The sequence below is a fragment of the Coregonus clupeaformis genome, unplaced genomic scaffold (assembly GCF_020615455.1).
Source record: "Coregonus clupeaformis isolate EN_2021a unplaced genomic scaffold, ASM2061545v1 scaf0178, whole genome shotgun sequence".
Taxonomy (NCBI): domain Eukaryota; kingdom Metazoa; phylum Chordata; class Actinopteri; order Salmoniformes; family Salmonidae; genus Coregonus; species Coregonus clupeaformis.
This window is the reverse complement of record NW_025533633.1, coordinates 268,935-282,411: the sequence shown is the minus strand read 5'-3', so window position 1 is coordinate 282,411 and position 13,477 is coordinate 268,935. Positions and strand designations below refer to the sequence as shown.

The window sequence follows — 13,477 nt, the reverse complement described above, 5'->3', positions numbered from 1 at the left end:
CTCTGGACATCCGGGTATTGGCCGGACAGTGCACTGCCTTAGTACGAAGTACTGGTGGCCAACGTTAGCCAGGGATGTGAGGGTTTATGTCTCCTCCTGCTCAGTGTGTGCCCAGTGTAAGGCGCCCAGACACTTGCCCAGGGGTAAATTACAGCCCCTGCCCGTTCCACAACGACCCTGGTCTCACCTCTCGGTGGATTTTGTTACCGATCTTCCCCTCCTCACAGGGGAATACCACCATCCTGGTCGTTGTGGATCGGTTCTCGAAGGCCTGTCGTCTCCTTCCCATGCCGGGTCTTCCTACGGCCCTACAGACCGCTGAGGCTCTATTTACTCACGTCTTCCGGCATTACGGGGTGCCCGAGGATATAGTGTCCGATCGAGGCCCCCAGTTTACCTCCAGAGTCTGGAGAGCATTTATGGAACGTTTGGGGGTCTCGGTGAGCCTTACCTCGGGTTACCACCCGGAGAGTAATGGGCAGGTTGAACGAGTCAACCAGGATGTGGGTAGGTTTCTGAGGTCATATTGTCAGGGCCGGCCGGAGGAGTGGGCGAGATATGTGCCCTGGGCCGAGATGGCACAGAACTCTCTCCGCCACTCCTCCACCCAACTAACCCCTTTCCAGTGTGTATTAGGGTACCAGCCGGTTCTGACACCGTGGCATGAGAGCCAGATCGAGGCCCCCGCTGTGGATTAGTGGGTGCGGCGCTCGGAGGAGACGTGGGACGCTGCACACGTCCATCTGCAGCGTGCCATACGTCGACAGAAGACGAGCGCCGACCTACACCGCAGTGAGGGCCAGTGTACGCACCTGGAGATCGAGTCTGGCTCTCAACCAGAAACCTGCCCCTCCGCCTGCCCTGCCGGAAGCTGGGTCGGCGGTTTGTGGGGCCTTTTAAAGTCCTGAGGAGATTGAACGAGGTGAGTTACAGGTTAGAACTACCTATTGATTACAAGAATATTAACCCCTCGTTCCATGTGTCTCTCCTCAGGCCGGGTGGTAGCTGGTCCACTCCAGGACTTTGAGATTGAGGAGACTCCTCCGCCCCCGTTGGACATCGAGGGGGCTCCGGCGACACGGTTCGGACCATCCTGGATTCGAGACGCCGGATGGGGGGTCTCCAATATCTCGTGGAGTGGGAGGGGTACGGTCCGGAGGAGCGGTGCTGGGTGCCAAGTAGGGACATTCTGGATCCGTCCCTGATGACCGAATTCCATCGTGGTCATCCTGCGCGCCCTGCTCCGCGTCCCCCTGGTCGTCCCCGAGGCCGGAGGCGGCGCGCGGCTGGAGCCAAGGGGGGGGTACTGTCACGGTTTCGGCCGGGGCGGCTCCTCCTCCTTGTTCGGGCAGGTTTCGCCGGTCGTCGTCTCCGGAGTTCTAGCTGCCACCGCTCTATGTTTCTTGTTTGTTTGGTTTTGTCTGTTAGTCACACCTGTTTTGTGTTAGGTCTCATTTAGCACCCTATTTAGTTTCCTTGTTGTTAGGTTAGTGTTGTGTGTAATTGTTCGTGTCGTGGTTGCGCTACCCGTGTCGGTACGCTATTTTCCTTAGTTTCCTCCTTGTGTGTTAGGAAAGTTTACGCACCTGTGTGTGCGCTCGCATTTACGCCTGTGTGTGTCCTTTTGCCTCCGGGCTGTTTTGGATCTATTTTTGTGCTTAAGTAAAGTCTTGTTGGACTTATCCTCTGCTGCCTGCGCCTGATTCTACACCACACCAATACACAGCAACGTGACACTATAGCAACTCAATCATACGGTTTGAATAAAGTATGTGTTCCTATAGCAACTCAATCATACGGTTTGAATAAAGTATGTGTTCCTATTGCAACTCAATCATACGGTTTGAATAAAGTATGTGTTCCTATAGCAACTCAATCATACGGTTTGAATAAAGTATGTGTTCCTATTGCAACTCAATCATACGGTTTGAATAAAGTATGTGTTCCTATAGCAACTCAATCATACGGTTTGAATAAACTATGTGTTCCTATAGCAACTCAATCATACGGTTTGAATAAAGTATGTGTTCCTATAGCTACTCAATCATACAGTTTGAATAAAGTATGTGTTCCTATAGCAACTCAATCATACGGTTTGAATAAAGTATGTGTTCCTATAGCAACTCAATCATACGGTTTGAATAAAGTATGTGTTCCTATAGCAACTCAATCATACGGTTTGAATAAAGTATGTGTTCCTATTGCAACTCAATCATACGGTTTGAATAAAGTATGTGTTCCTATAGCAACTCAATCATACGGTTTGAATAAAGTATGTGTTCCTATAGCAACTCAATCATACGGTTTGAATAAAGTATGTGTTCCTATTGCAACTCAATCATACGGTTTGAATAAAGTATGTGTTCCTATAGCAACTCAATCATACGGTTTGAAAAAAGTATGTGTTCCTATTGCAACTCAATCATACGGTTTGAATAAAGTATGTGTTCCTATAGCAACTCAATCATACAGTTTGAATAAAGTATGTGTTCCTATAGCAACTCAATCATACGGTTTGAATAAAGTATGTGTTCCTATAGCAACTCAATCATACGGTTTGAATAAAGTATGTGTTCCTATAGCAACTCAATCATACGGTTTGAATAAAGTATGTGTTCCTATTGCAACTCAATCATACGGTTTGAATAAAGTATGTGTTCCTATAGCAACTCAATCATACAGTTTGAATAAAGTATGTGTTCCTATAGCAACTCAATCATACGGTTTGAATAAAGTATGTGTTCCTATGTCTTCCTGTTTTCTGATCCTTTACTTCCTGCCCTTGAACTTTCAACTCCTCACTATGATCTCTCTCTCTCTTCCTCCCTTTCTTCCTCCATCTCTCTCTCTCTTCCTCCCTCTCTCCCTTCCTGTCTCTCTCTCTCTTCCTCCCTCCCTCTCTCCCTTCCTCCCTCTCTCCCTTCCTCTCTCTCTTGCTCCCTCTCTCCCTTCCTTCCTCTCTCCCTTCCTCCCTCTCTTCCTCCCTCTCTCTCTCTCTTCCTCCCTCTCTCCCTTCCTCTCTCTCTCTCTTCCTCCCTCTCTCCCTTCCGCTCTCTCTCTTCCTCTCTCTCTCTCTTCCTCCCTCTCTCCCTTCCTCCCTCTCTCCCTTCCTCTCTCTCTCTCCATCTCCCTCTCTCCCTTCCTTCCTCTCTCCCTTCCTCCCTCTCTTCCTCCCTCTCTCCCTTCCTCCCTCTCTCTATCTCTTCCTCTCTCTCGCTCTTCCTCCCTCTCTCCCTTCCTCTCTCTCTCTCTTCCTCCCTCTCTCCCTTCCTCTCTCTCACTCTTCCTCCCTCTCTTCCTCCCTCTCTCCCTTCCTCCCTCCCTGGCATTACAGTGAGGAATAGGATCTTACGGAGGGGATCAATGAATGATACATTTCCACTATAACAATCTACCATTCTACCATTCTACCAATCTACCGTTATACTAATCTACCATTCTACCAATCTACCGTTCTATTAATCTACCATTCTATTAATCTACCAATAATTTAACCTACCATTCTATTAATCTACCATTCTATTAATCTACCATTCTATTAATCTACCATTCTAATAATCTACCATTCTACTAATCTACCAATCATCACCTCTAGAATCCTGACGGATTCTGATGCAAAAAAAAGGCATCAAGGATCCAGAGAACCACATTATCATATCCATTTCACACACAGACGCACATGCACACGCGTGCACGCACACTGACAGTGAAAAATTATTAAATGTGAAATGAATCAGAATCTAAATCTGTATTTTAACAGTTTTGGCTCTGAATGTGTTCCACTTGGGGGCGCAAAGGAATGTCCACAAACTTCAAACACACAGCATCTCAGTATCGTGCGCTAAACTCAGACAACTCCATGGCATGTCATTGAATCACTGGAGCAGTTGAAAGTTAAACCGGAACCAACACTATCACACAACGTCCTCATAGTAATGCAGCATAGTAGGGCCTAGTCGCTTATTGGCGAATTCTTTCAATAGTGATTCATATAGATTATACCTCCCGAGTGGCGCAGCGGTCTAAGGCACCACATCTCAGTGCTAGAGGTGTCACTACAGACCCTGGTTCGATTCCAGGCTGTATCACAACCCGGCCCTGATTGGGAGTCCCACAGGGCAGTGCACAATTGGCCCAGCATTGTCCGGGGTAGCCCGTCATTGTAAATAAGAATTTGTTCTTAACTGACTTTAAAAAAAAGAAAAAAAAAAGAAATACAATTAAAACACCTAACCATGGTCCAGCACTGGGTTAAAAACTCCCACGGCTGCATGCTTGGATCTGTGCTAAAGTAGCGATGCCTTCATCTAGATGCATGACATAGCCTATAACCACTAACTTACTCCACATGGACCATACAGGAAAGGGACAGGAGAAGACTCACCTGGTCAGAACAGGTGACTAACAGACAGGTAAGGGACAGGAGTAGACTAACCTGGTCAGAACATCCTAGACTCACCTGATGATGACAAACATGACCAGACAGTTTCCAACCAGTCCGACCACAAACACTACAGAGTACATCACTGCTATAATAGGGATGATGGGCGACATGGGCTCCGGGTCCCCCAGCCAGCTGCCGTTAGCCGTGTAGTTGAACAGCTCCGGGAAACCGGGCTGCCCTGTGAAGTTGGGGAGGCAGTCCTCGGGGCGACCGGATGGGCACTGGTCCTGCTTGAAGATCTGCACCACTCCTTTACTGTCCTGGGAACCGGCGCTGGCCATGGTGCTGAAACCAACCGGGCCAGAGGAGAAACACGAACTGAATGTTACACTGATGATTAAAGTGTTATTCTAAAACGGTGTGTTGTTGCAATAATTAACATGACATTTGCATGTTGAGGTGTTTGTACAAGTTTCAATATAGGCTATAGGCTATTTATCAGAAGATAATATTTTCAACAGAAAAACGTTCAAGGACAAGGACACGTTTTTACATCTTAGTCATTTAGCAGACGCTCTTTAGCGACTTACAGTTAGTGAGTGCATACATTTTTTCATACTGGCCCCAATTGGAAAACGAACCCACAACCCTGGCGTTGCAAACGCCATGCTCTACCAACTGAGCCCTGCTCTACCAACTGAGCCCTGCTCTACCAACTGAGCCCTGCTCTACCAACTGAGCCCTGCTCTACCAACTGAGCCCTGCTCTACCAACTGAGCCCTGCTCTACCAACTGAACCCTGCTCTACCAACTGAGCCATGCCCTACCAACTCAGCTACAGGAGGCTTGGACACCCATCATTCAAATAACATAAATCTTACCTTTGATAACTCCCTCTTTTAAAGTTGACTGGAGAAATCTGTCTTTTCCAGAAAAGAACCGGTTACCCTGGTAGTGCTAGCTATCCTGGTATCACCCGCTCTCAATCTGATTTCCCCGCATGGACTCACCACTGACTTCCCCGGTGGCGCGCTCCAAGCCTCAGGCGCTTGCAGTGAGTGACATCAGAGCTGAGAGAAGACGAGCCTTCCTAGACACACAGAGACACACGGCTATATGCAGCAAGCAAAACTGAAAAGATGGTAGTTTCCAATATGTAGTCTAAATCTGCATTCATTCTTCCCCAATGCAATTTTAATATGAGTTAATTAATTCTTCCTCAATCAATTTATATTAATCCCCCAGCCGTAAGTAGAGCGCAAGCACAAAAACATATCTCCTTTGTTAAATTAAACTATGTAACTATATAGTAACACTGTTTTATCATTGATAATAGCCTACACGTCTGTAAGCACAATAACATATCTCTTTTGTATACCCAATTAAACTATGTAACTATGTAGTAATACTGTTTTATTGTTGATAATAGCCTACACGTCTGTATATTTATCCAGTGATATTTAATGACTAGTTCAATATTCAGTAATCTCCTCATCAACCAACCAGCCTGTGTGTTTGCAACCTAAGGCTGAGGAAAGACAGAGACAGAGCACATGTTCAGGTTGACAGGATGTCTTCACCATGCAGCCCCATGCCTTCTGTAACATATAACCTGTGTCTTTACCATGTGGACCTCACTCAGTAACTCTACCTGATCTAGATTCTAGAAGACAGTATGGAGGATTGGATTAGTTGATTCTAGAAGACAGTTTGGAGGATTGGATTAGTTGATTCTAGAAGACAGTTTGGAGGATTGGATTAGTTGATTCTAGAAGACAGTTTGGAGGATTGGATTAGTTGATTCTAGAAGACAGTTTGGAGGATTGGATTAGTTGATTCTAGAAGACAGTTTGGAGGATTGGATTAGTTGATTCTAGAAGACAGTTTGGAGGATTGGATTAGTTGATTCTAGAAGACAGTTTGGAGGATTGGATTAGTTGATTCTAGAAGACAGTTTGGAGGATTGGATTAGTTGATTCTAGAAGACAGTTTGGAGGATTGGATTAGTTGATTCTAGAAGACAGTTTGGAGGATTGGATTAGTTGATTCTAGAAGACAGTTTGGAGGATTGGATTAGTTGATTCTAGAAGACAGTTTGGAGGATTGGATTAGTTGATTCTAGAAGACAGTTTGGAGGATTGGATTAGTTGAATCTAGAAGACAGTTTGGAGGATTGGATTAGTTGAATCTAGAAGACAGTTTGGAGGATTGGATTAGTTGATTCTAGAAGACAGTTTGGAGGATTGGATTAGTTGATTCTAGAAGACAGTTTGGAGGATTGGATTAGTTGATTCTAGAAGACAGTTTGGAGGATTGGATTAGTTGATTCTAGAAGACAGTTTGGAGGATTGGATTAGTTGATTCTAGAAGACAGTTTGGAGGATTGGATTAGTTGATTCTAGAAGACAGTTTGGAGGATTGGATTAGTTGAATCTAGAAGACAGTTTGGAGGATTGGATTAGTTGAATCTAGAAGACAGTTTGGAGGATTGGATTAGTTGATTCTAGAAGACAGTTTGGAGGATTGGATTAGTTGATTCTAGAAGACAGTTTGGAGGATTGGATTAGTTGATTCTAGAAGACAGTTTGGAGGATTGGATTAGTTGATTCTAGAAGACAGTTTGGAGGATTGGATTAGTTGATTCTAGAAGACAGTTTGGAGGATTGGATTAGTTGAATCTAGAAGACAGTTTGGAGGAGTGGAGGAGTGGAGGTGTTGATTCTAGAAAACAGTATGGAGGAGTGGAGGAGTGGAGGTTTTGATTCTAGAAGACAGTATGGACGAGTGAAGGTGTTGATTCTAGAAGACAGTATGGAGGAGTGGAGGGAGTGGAGGTGTTGATTCTAGAAAACAGTATGGAGGAGTGGAGGAGTGGAGGTGTTGATTCTAGAAAACAGTATGGAGGAGTGGAGGAGTGGAGGTTTTGATTCTAGAAGACAGTATGGACGCAGTGAAGGTGTTGATTCTAGAAGACAGTATGGAGGAGTGGAGGGAGTGGAGGTGTTGATTCTAGAAAACAGTATGGAGGAGTGGAGGAGTGGAGGTGTTGATTCTAGAAAACAGTATGGAGGGAGTGGAGGAGTGGAGGTTTTGATTCTAGAAGACAGTATGGACGAGTGAAGGTGTTGATTCTAGAAGACAGTATGGAGGAGTGGAGGGAGTGGAGGTGTTGATTCTAGAAAACAGTATGGAGGAGTGGAGGAGTGGAGGTGTTGATTCTAGAAGACAGTATGGAGGAGTGGAGGGAGTGGAGGTGTTGATTCTAGAAAACAGTATGGAGGAGTGGAGGAGTGGAGGTGTTGATTCTAGAAAACAGTATGGAGGAGTGGAGGTGTGATTGTGTTGATTCTAGAAGACAGTATGGAGGATTGGAGGAGAGTTGTTGATTCTAGAAGACAGTATGGAGGAGTGGAGGTGTTTATTCTAGAAGACAGTATGGAGGAGTGGAGGAGTGGAGGTGTTGATTCTAGAAGACAGTATGGAGGAGTGGAGGAGTGGAGGTTTTGATTCTAGAAGACAGTATGGAGGAGTGGAGGGAGTGGAGGTGTTGATTCTAGAAAACAGTATGGAGGAGTGGAGGAGTGGAGGTGTTGATTCTAGAAAACAGTATGGAGGAGTGGAGGAGTGGAGGTTTTGATTCTAGAAGACAGTATGGACGAGTGAAGGTGTTGATTCTAGAAGACAGTATGGAGGAGTGGAGGGAGTGGAGGTGTTGATTCTAGAAAACAGTATGGAGGAGTGGAGGAGTGGAGGTGTTGATTCTAGAAAACAGTATGGAGGAGTGGAGGAGTGGAGGTTTTGATTCTAGAAGACAGTATGGACGAGTGAAGGTGTTGATTCTAGAAGACAGTATGGAGGAGTGGAGGGAGTGGAGGTGTTGATTCTAGAAAACAGTATGGAGGAGTGGAGGAGTGGAGGTGTTGATTCTAGAAGACAGTATGGAGGAGTGGAGGGAGTGGAGGTGTTGATTCTAGAAAACAGTATGGAGGAGTGGAGGAGTGGAGGTGTTGATTCTAGAAAACAGTATGGAGGAGTGGAGGTGTGATTGTGTTGATTCTAGAAGACAGTATGGAGGATTGGAGGAGAGTTGTTGATTCTAGAAGACAGTATGGAGGAGTGGAGGTGTTTATTCTAGAAGACAGTATGGAGGAGTGGAGGAGTGGAGGTGTTGATTCTAGAAGACAGTATGGAGGAGTGGAGGAGTGGAGGTTTTGATTCTAGAAGACAGTATGGAGGAGTGGAGGGAGTGGAGGTGTTGATTCTAGAAAACAGTATGGAGGAGTGGAGGAGTGGAGGTGTTGATTCTAGAAAACAGTATGGAGGAGTGGAGGAGTGGAGGTTTTGATTCTAGAAGACAGTATGGACGAGTGAAGGTGTTGATTCTAGAAGACAGTATGGAGGAGTGGAGGTGTTGATTCTAGAAGACAGTATGGAGGAGTGGAGGAGTGGAGGTGTTGATTCTAGAAGACAGTATGGACGAGTGAAGGTGTTGATTCTAGAAGACAGTATGGAGGAGTGGAGGGAGTGGAGGTGTTGATTCTAGAAAACAGTATGGAGGAGTGGAGGAGTGGAGGTGTTGATTCTAGAAGACAGTATGGAGGAGTGGAGGGAGTGGAGGTGTTGATTCTACAAGACAGTATGGAGGAGTGGAGGAGTGGAGGTGTTGATTCAGAGCTGTGTGTAAGTTGACTATGCAAACAATTTGGGATTTTCAACACATTGATGTTTCTTATATAAAGAACTCTTAGCCAAGAGAGACTATAGTATATATATCAGTATATATATCAGCCCTCTGATTACAATGAAGAGCAAGACGTGCTGCTCTGTTCTGGGCCAGCTGCAGCTTAACTAGGTCTTTCCTTGCAGCACTCGACCACACGACTGGACAATAATCAAGATAAGATCAAACTAGAGCCTGCAGAACTTGCTTTTTGGAGTGTGGTGTCAAAAAAGCAGAGCATCTCTTTATTACGGACAGACCTCTCCCCATCTTTACAACCATTGAATCTATATGTTTTGACCATGACAGTTTACAATCTAAGGTAACACCAGGTAATTTAGTCTCCTCAACTTGTTCAACAGCCACACCATTCATTGCCAGATTCAGCGGAGCTCTAGAACTTAGAATGTTTTGTACCAAATACAATGCTCTTAGTTGCAGGACCAGTTATTTACTGGCCACCCATTCCAAAACAGACAGCAACTCTTTGTTAAGGGTTTCAGTGACTTATTTAGTTGTGGTTGCTGATGCGTATATGGTTGAATCATCAGCATACATGGACACACATGCTTTGTGTAATGCCAGTGGCAGGTCATTGGTAAAAATAGAAAAGAGTAGAGGGACTAGAGAGCTGCCCTGTGGTACACCACACTTTACATGTTTGACATTAGAGAAGCTTCCATTAAAGAAAACCCTTTGAGTTCTATTAGATAGATAGCTCTATGGTGGTTGAAAAGCCATAACACATACGTTTTTTCAACAACAGGTTATGGTCAATAATATCAAAGTCTGCACTGAAATCTAACAGTACAGCTTCCACAATCTTCTTATTATCAATTTCTTTCAACCAATCATCAGTCATTTGTGTCAGTGCAGTACATGTTTAGTGCCCTTCCCTATAAGCATGCTGAAAGTCTGTTGTTAATTTGTTTACAGAGAAATAGCATTGCATTTGGTCAAACCCAATGTTTTCCAACAGTTTTGCTAAGAGCTGGCAGCAATCTGATAGGTCTGCTGTTAGAACCAGTAAAGGATGCTTTACCACTCTTGGGTAGCGGAATTACTTTGGCTTCCCTCCAGGCCTGAGGACAAAGACTTTCCTCTAGGCTCAGATTAAAGATATGACAGATAGGAGTGGCTATAGAGTCAGCTACCATCCTCAGTAGCTTTCCATTTAAGTTGCCAATGCCAGGAGGTTTGTCATTATTGATCGATAACAATAACTTTTCCACCTCGCCCACACTAACTTTTCAAAATTCAAACTACATTCCTAACTGCTTTGTTTTATTTGGGGATTGGTTTTCTACGTTTTATTGTACAGCTGGAGCATGTATTGTGAAATGTTATATAATGATGTTCATTAGAGTTGTCGTGAGTTAAATGGGACACTTCACACTCACAGGCTGTAACTACTCAGAGCAAATATGGCTAATGATTATGTAAACATCATCTCTTGGAATATAAATGGTTGTGGTAACCAAGTGAAGAGGAAAAAGATTTTGACATATTTAAAATCAAAACAGGCGGATATTGTGTTCATACAGGAATCACATTTAACAGATACAGAGGCACTGAAGTTTAGAGGAGGCTGGTTTGCCGAAGTTTATCATAGCTCATTTAATTCCAAACAAAATGGGGTCGTTATTCTGATAAGCAAAATACTTAATTTTGTAATGTTGAAGCAACACTGATGAGTTTGTCAGGCTCATCTGCATTGAGGCTCTTATAAATGGGATTCAGGTAGTGTTATGCAGCATATATGCTCCCAACAAGGAGGACCCTGATTGTTTTAAATGAGGTCAACATTATACTGGGAAATATGGAGGGGCAGATCGTCCTTGCTGGAGACTTTAGCCAAGTGATGGACAATATGATTGATAGAAGTACATTTAAAGGTAACTCCATGCCAAAGGATAGACTTGCAATACATATGCTAGCAGAAGATATGAGCCTTACAGACATATGGAGATTAGTCCATCCTAATGATAGAGAATATACTATTTTCTTCCACTGTCATAAGACACACTCCAGAGTAGATTTCTTCTTGATATCTAATTTCATGGTTAATAATGTGATTGATTGGTCCCATTGTCCTCACAGATCATGCTATAGTAGAGTTACATGTTGATATAAACTCTGACAATGTGAGGAAGGGTAGATTTAGACTCAACACCATGCTATTACAAGATGAGATATTTAGCCAATCACTAGCAGATGATCTTAGATCCTTTTTTGAGATCAACATAGGCGCAACTGAAAAGGTTTCCACAGTTTGGGAAAACTCGAATCAAATCAAATCAAATCAAATTGTATTTGTCACATACATGTGTTTAGCAGATGTTATTGCAGGTGTAGCAAAATGCTTGTGCTTCTAGCTCTGACAGTGCAGTAATATCTAACAAGTAATATCTAACAATTTCACAACATATCCCCAATACACACAAATCAAAGTAAAGAATGGAATTTAAGAATATATAATTTACATATGGACAAGCAATGACAGAGCGGCATGGACTAAGATACAGTAGAATATTATAGAATACAGTATATACATAGGAGATGAGTAGTGCAAGATATGTAAACATTATTAAAGCAACTAGTGTTCCATTTCTTAAAGTGGCCAGTGATTTCAATAGGCAGCAGCAGCCTCTAATGTGCTAGTGATGGCTATTTACCAGTCTGATGGCCTTGAGATAGAAGCTGTTTTTCATTCTCTCGGTCCCAGCTTTGATGCACCTGTACTGACCTCGCTTTCTGGATGATAGCGGGGATAATAGGCAGTGGCTCAGGTGGTTGATGTCCTTGATGATCTTTTTGGCCTTCCTGTGACATCGGGTGCTGTAGGTGTCCTGGAGGGCGGGTAGTTTGCCCCGGTGATGCGTTCGGCAGACCGCACCACCCTCTGGAGAACCCTGCGGTTGCGGCCGGTGCAGTTGTCGTACCAGGCGGTGATACAGCCCGACAGGATGCTCTCAATTGTGCATCTGTGGAAGTTTGTGAGGGTTTTAGGTGCCAAGCCAAATTTCTTCAGCCTCCTGAGGTTGAAGAGGCTCTGTTGCGCCTTCTTCACCACACTGTCTGCGTGGGTGGACCATTTCAGTTTGTCAGTGATGTGTATGCCAAGGAACTTGAAGCTTTCCACCTTCTCTGGTCACCTGAGTGGCGCAGTGGTCTAAGGCACTGCATCGCAGTGCTAGCTGTGCCACTAGAGATCCTGGTTTGAATCCAGGCTCTGTCGTAGCTGGCCGCGACCGGGAGACCCATGGGGCGGCGCACAATTGGCCCAGGGTAGGGGAGGGAATGGCCGGCAGGGATGTCGCTCAGTTGGTAGAGCATGGCGTTTGCAACGCCAGGGTTGTGGGTTTGATTCCCAAGAGGGGTCAGTATGAAAAAAAGAATGTATGCACACACTAACTGTAAGTCGCTCTGGATAAGAGCGTCTGCTAAATGACTGTAATGTAATTCTCCACTGCGGTCCCATCGATGTGGATAGGGGGGTGCACCCTCTGCTGTTTCCTGAAGTCCATGATCATCTCCTTTGTTTTGTTGAGTGAGAGGTTATTTTCCTGGCACCACACTCCCAGAGCCCTCACCTCCTCCCTGTAGGTTGTCTCGTCATTGTTGGTAATCAAGCCCACTACTGTTGTGTCGTCTGCAAACTTGATGATTGAGTTGGAGGCATGCTTGGCCACACAGTTATGGGTGAACAGGAGGTATAAAGCATATATTAGAGGGAAAATAATAGCAAATTAATCCAAAAATAAGAGAGAAGGGGCTGAAGCAGTAAAAAGATTAGTGGGGGGGGGGCAGTGAATATAGTCCGGGTAGCCATGATTAGCTGTTCAGGAGTCTTATGGCTTGGGGGTAGAAGCTGTTAAGTAGCCTTTTGTACCTAGACTTGGCGCTCCGGTACCGCTTGCCGTGCGGTAGCAGAGAGAACAGTCTACAATTAGGGTGGCTGGAGTCTGATAATTTTTAGGGCCTTCCTCTGACACAGCCTGGTATAGAGGTCCTGGATGGCAGGAAGCTTGGCCCCAGTGATGTACTGGGCCATACGCACTACCCTCTGTAGTGCCTTGCGGTCGGAGGCCGAGCAGTTGCCATACCAGGCGGTGATGCAACCAGTCAAGATGCTCTCGATGGTGCAGCTGTAGAACTTTTTGAGGATCTGAGGACCCATGCCAAATCTTTTCAGTCTCCTGAGGGGGAATAGGCTTTGTCATGCCCTCTTCACAACTGTCTTGGTGTGTTTGGACCATGATAGTTTGTTGGTGATGTGGACACCAAGGAACTTGAAGCTCTCAACCTGTTCCACTACAGCCCCGTCGATGAGAATGGGGGCGTGCTCAGTCCTCTTTTTTTTCCTGTAGTCC

General features: G+C 44.8%; 1 protein-coding gene across 1 annotated transcript in view; it reads right to left on the bottom strand.

Moving 5' to 3' along the window:
* Nucleotides 1–4,554, bottom strand: part of LOC121556161 (kappa-type opioid receptor) — a 77,284-nt gene extending 72,730 nt beyond the window's left edge. Inside the window, exon 1 of the mRNA XM_045213958.1 lies at nt 4,460–4,554. Within this exon, the coding sequence (XP_045069893.1) occupies nt 4,460–4,554 (95 nt within the window). The remainder of the gene's footprint in view (nt 1–4,459) is intronic.
* Between the last annotated feature and the right edge of the window lie 8,923 nt (nt 4,555–13,477).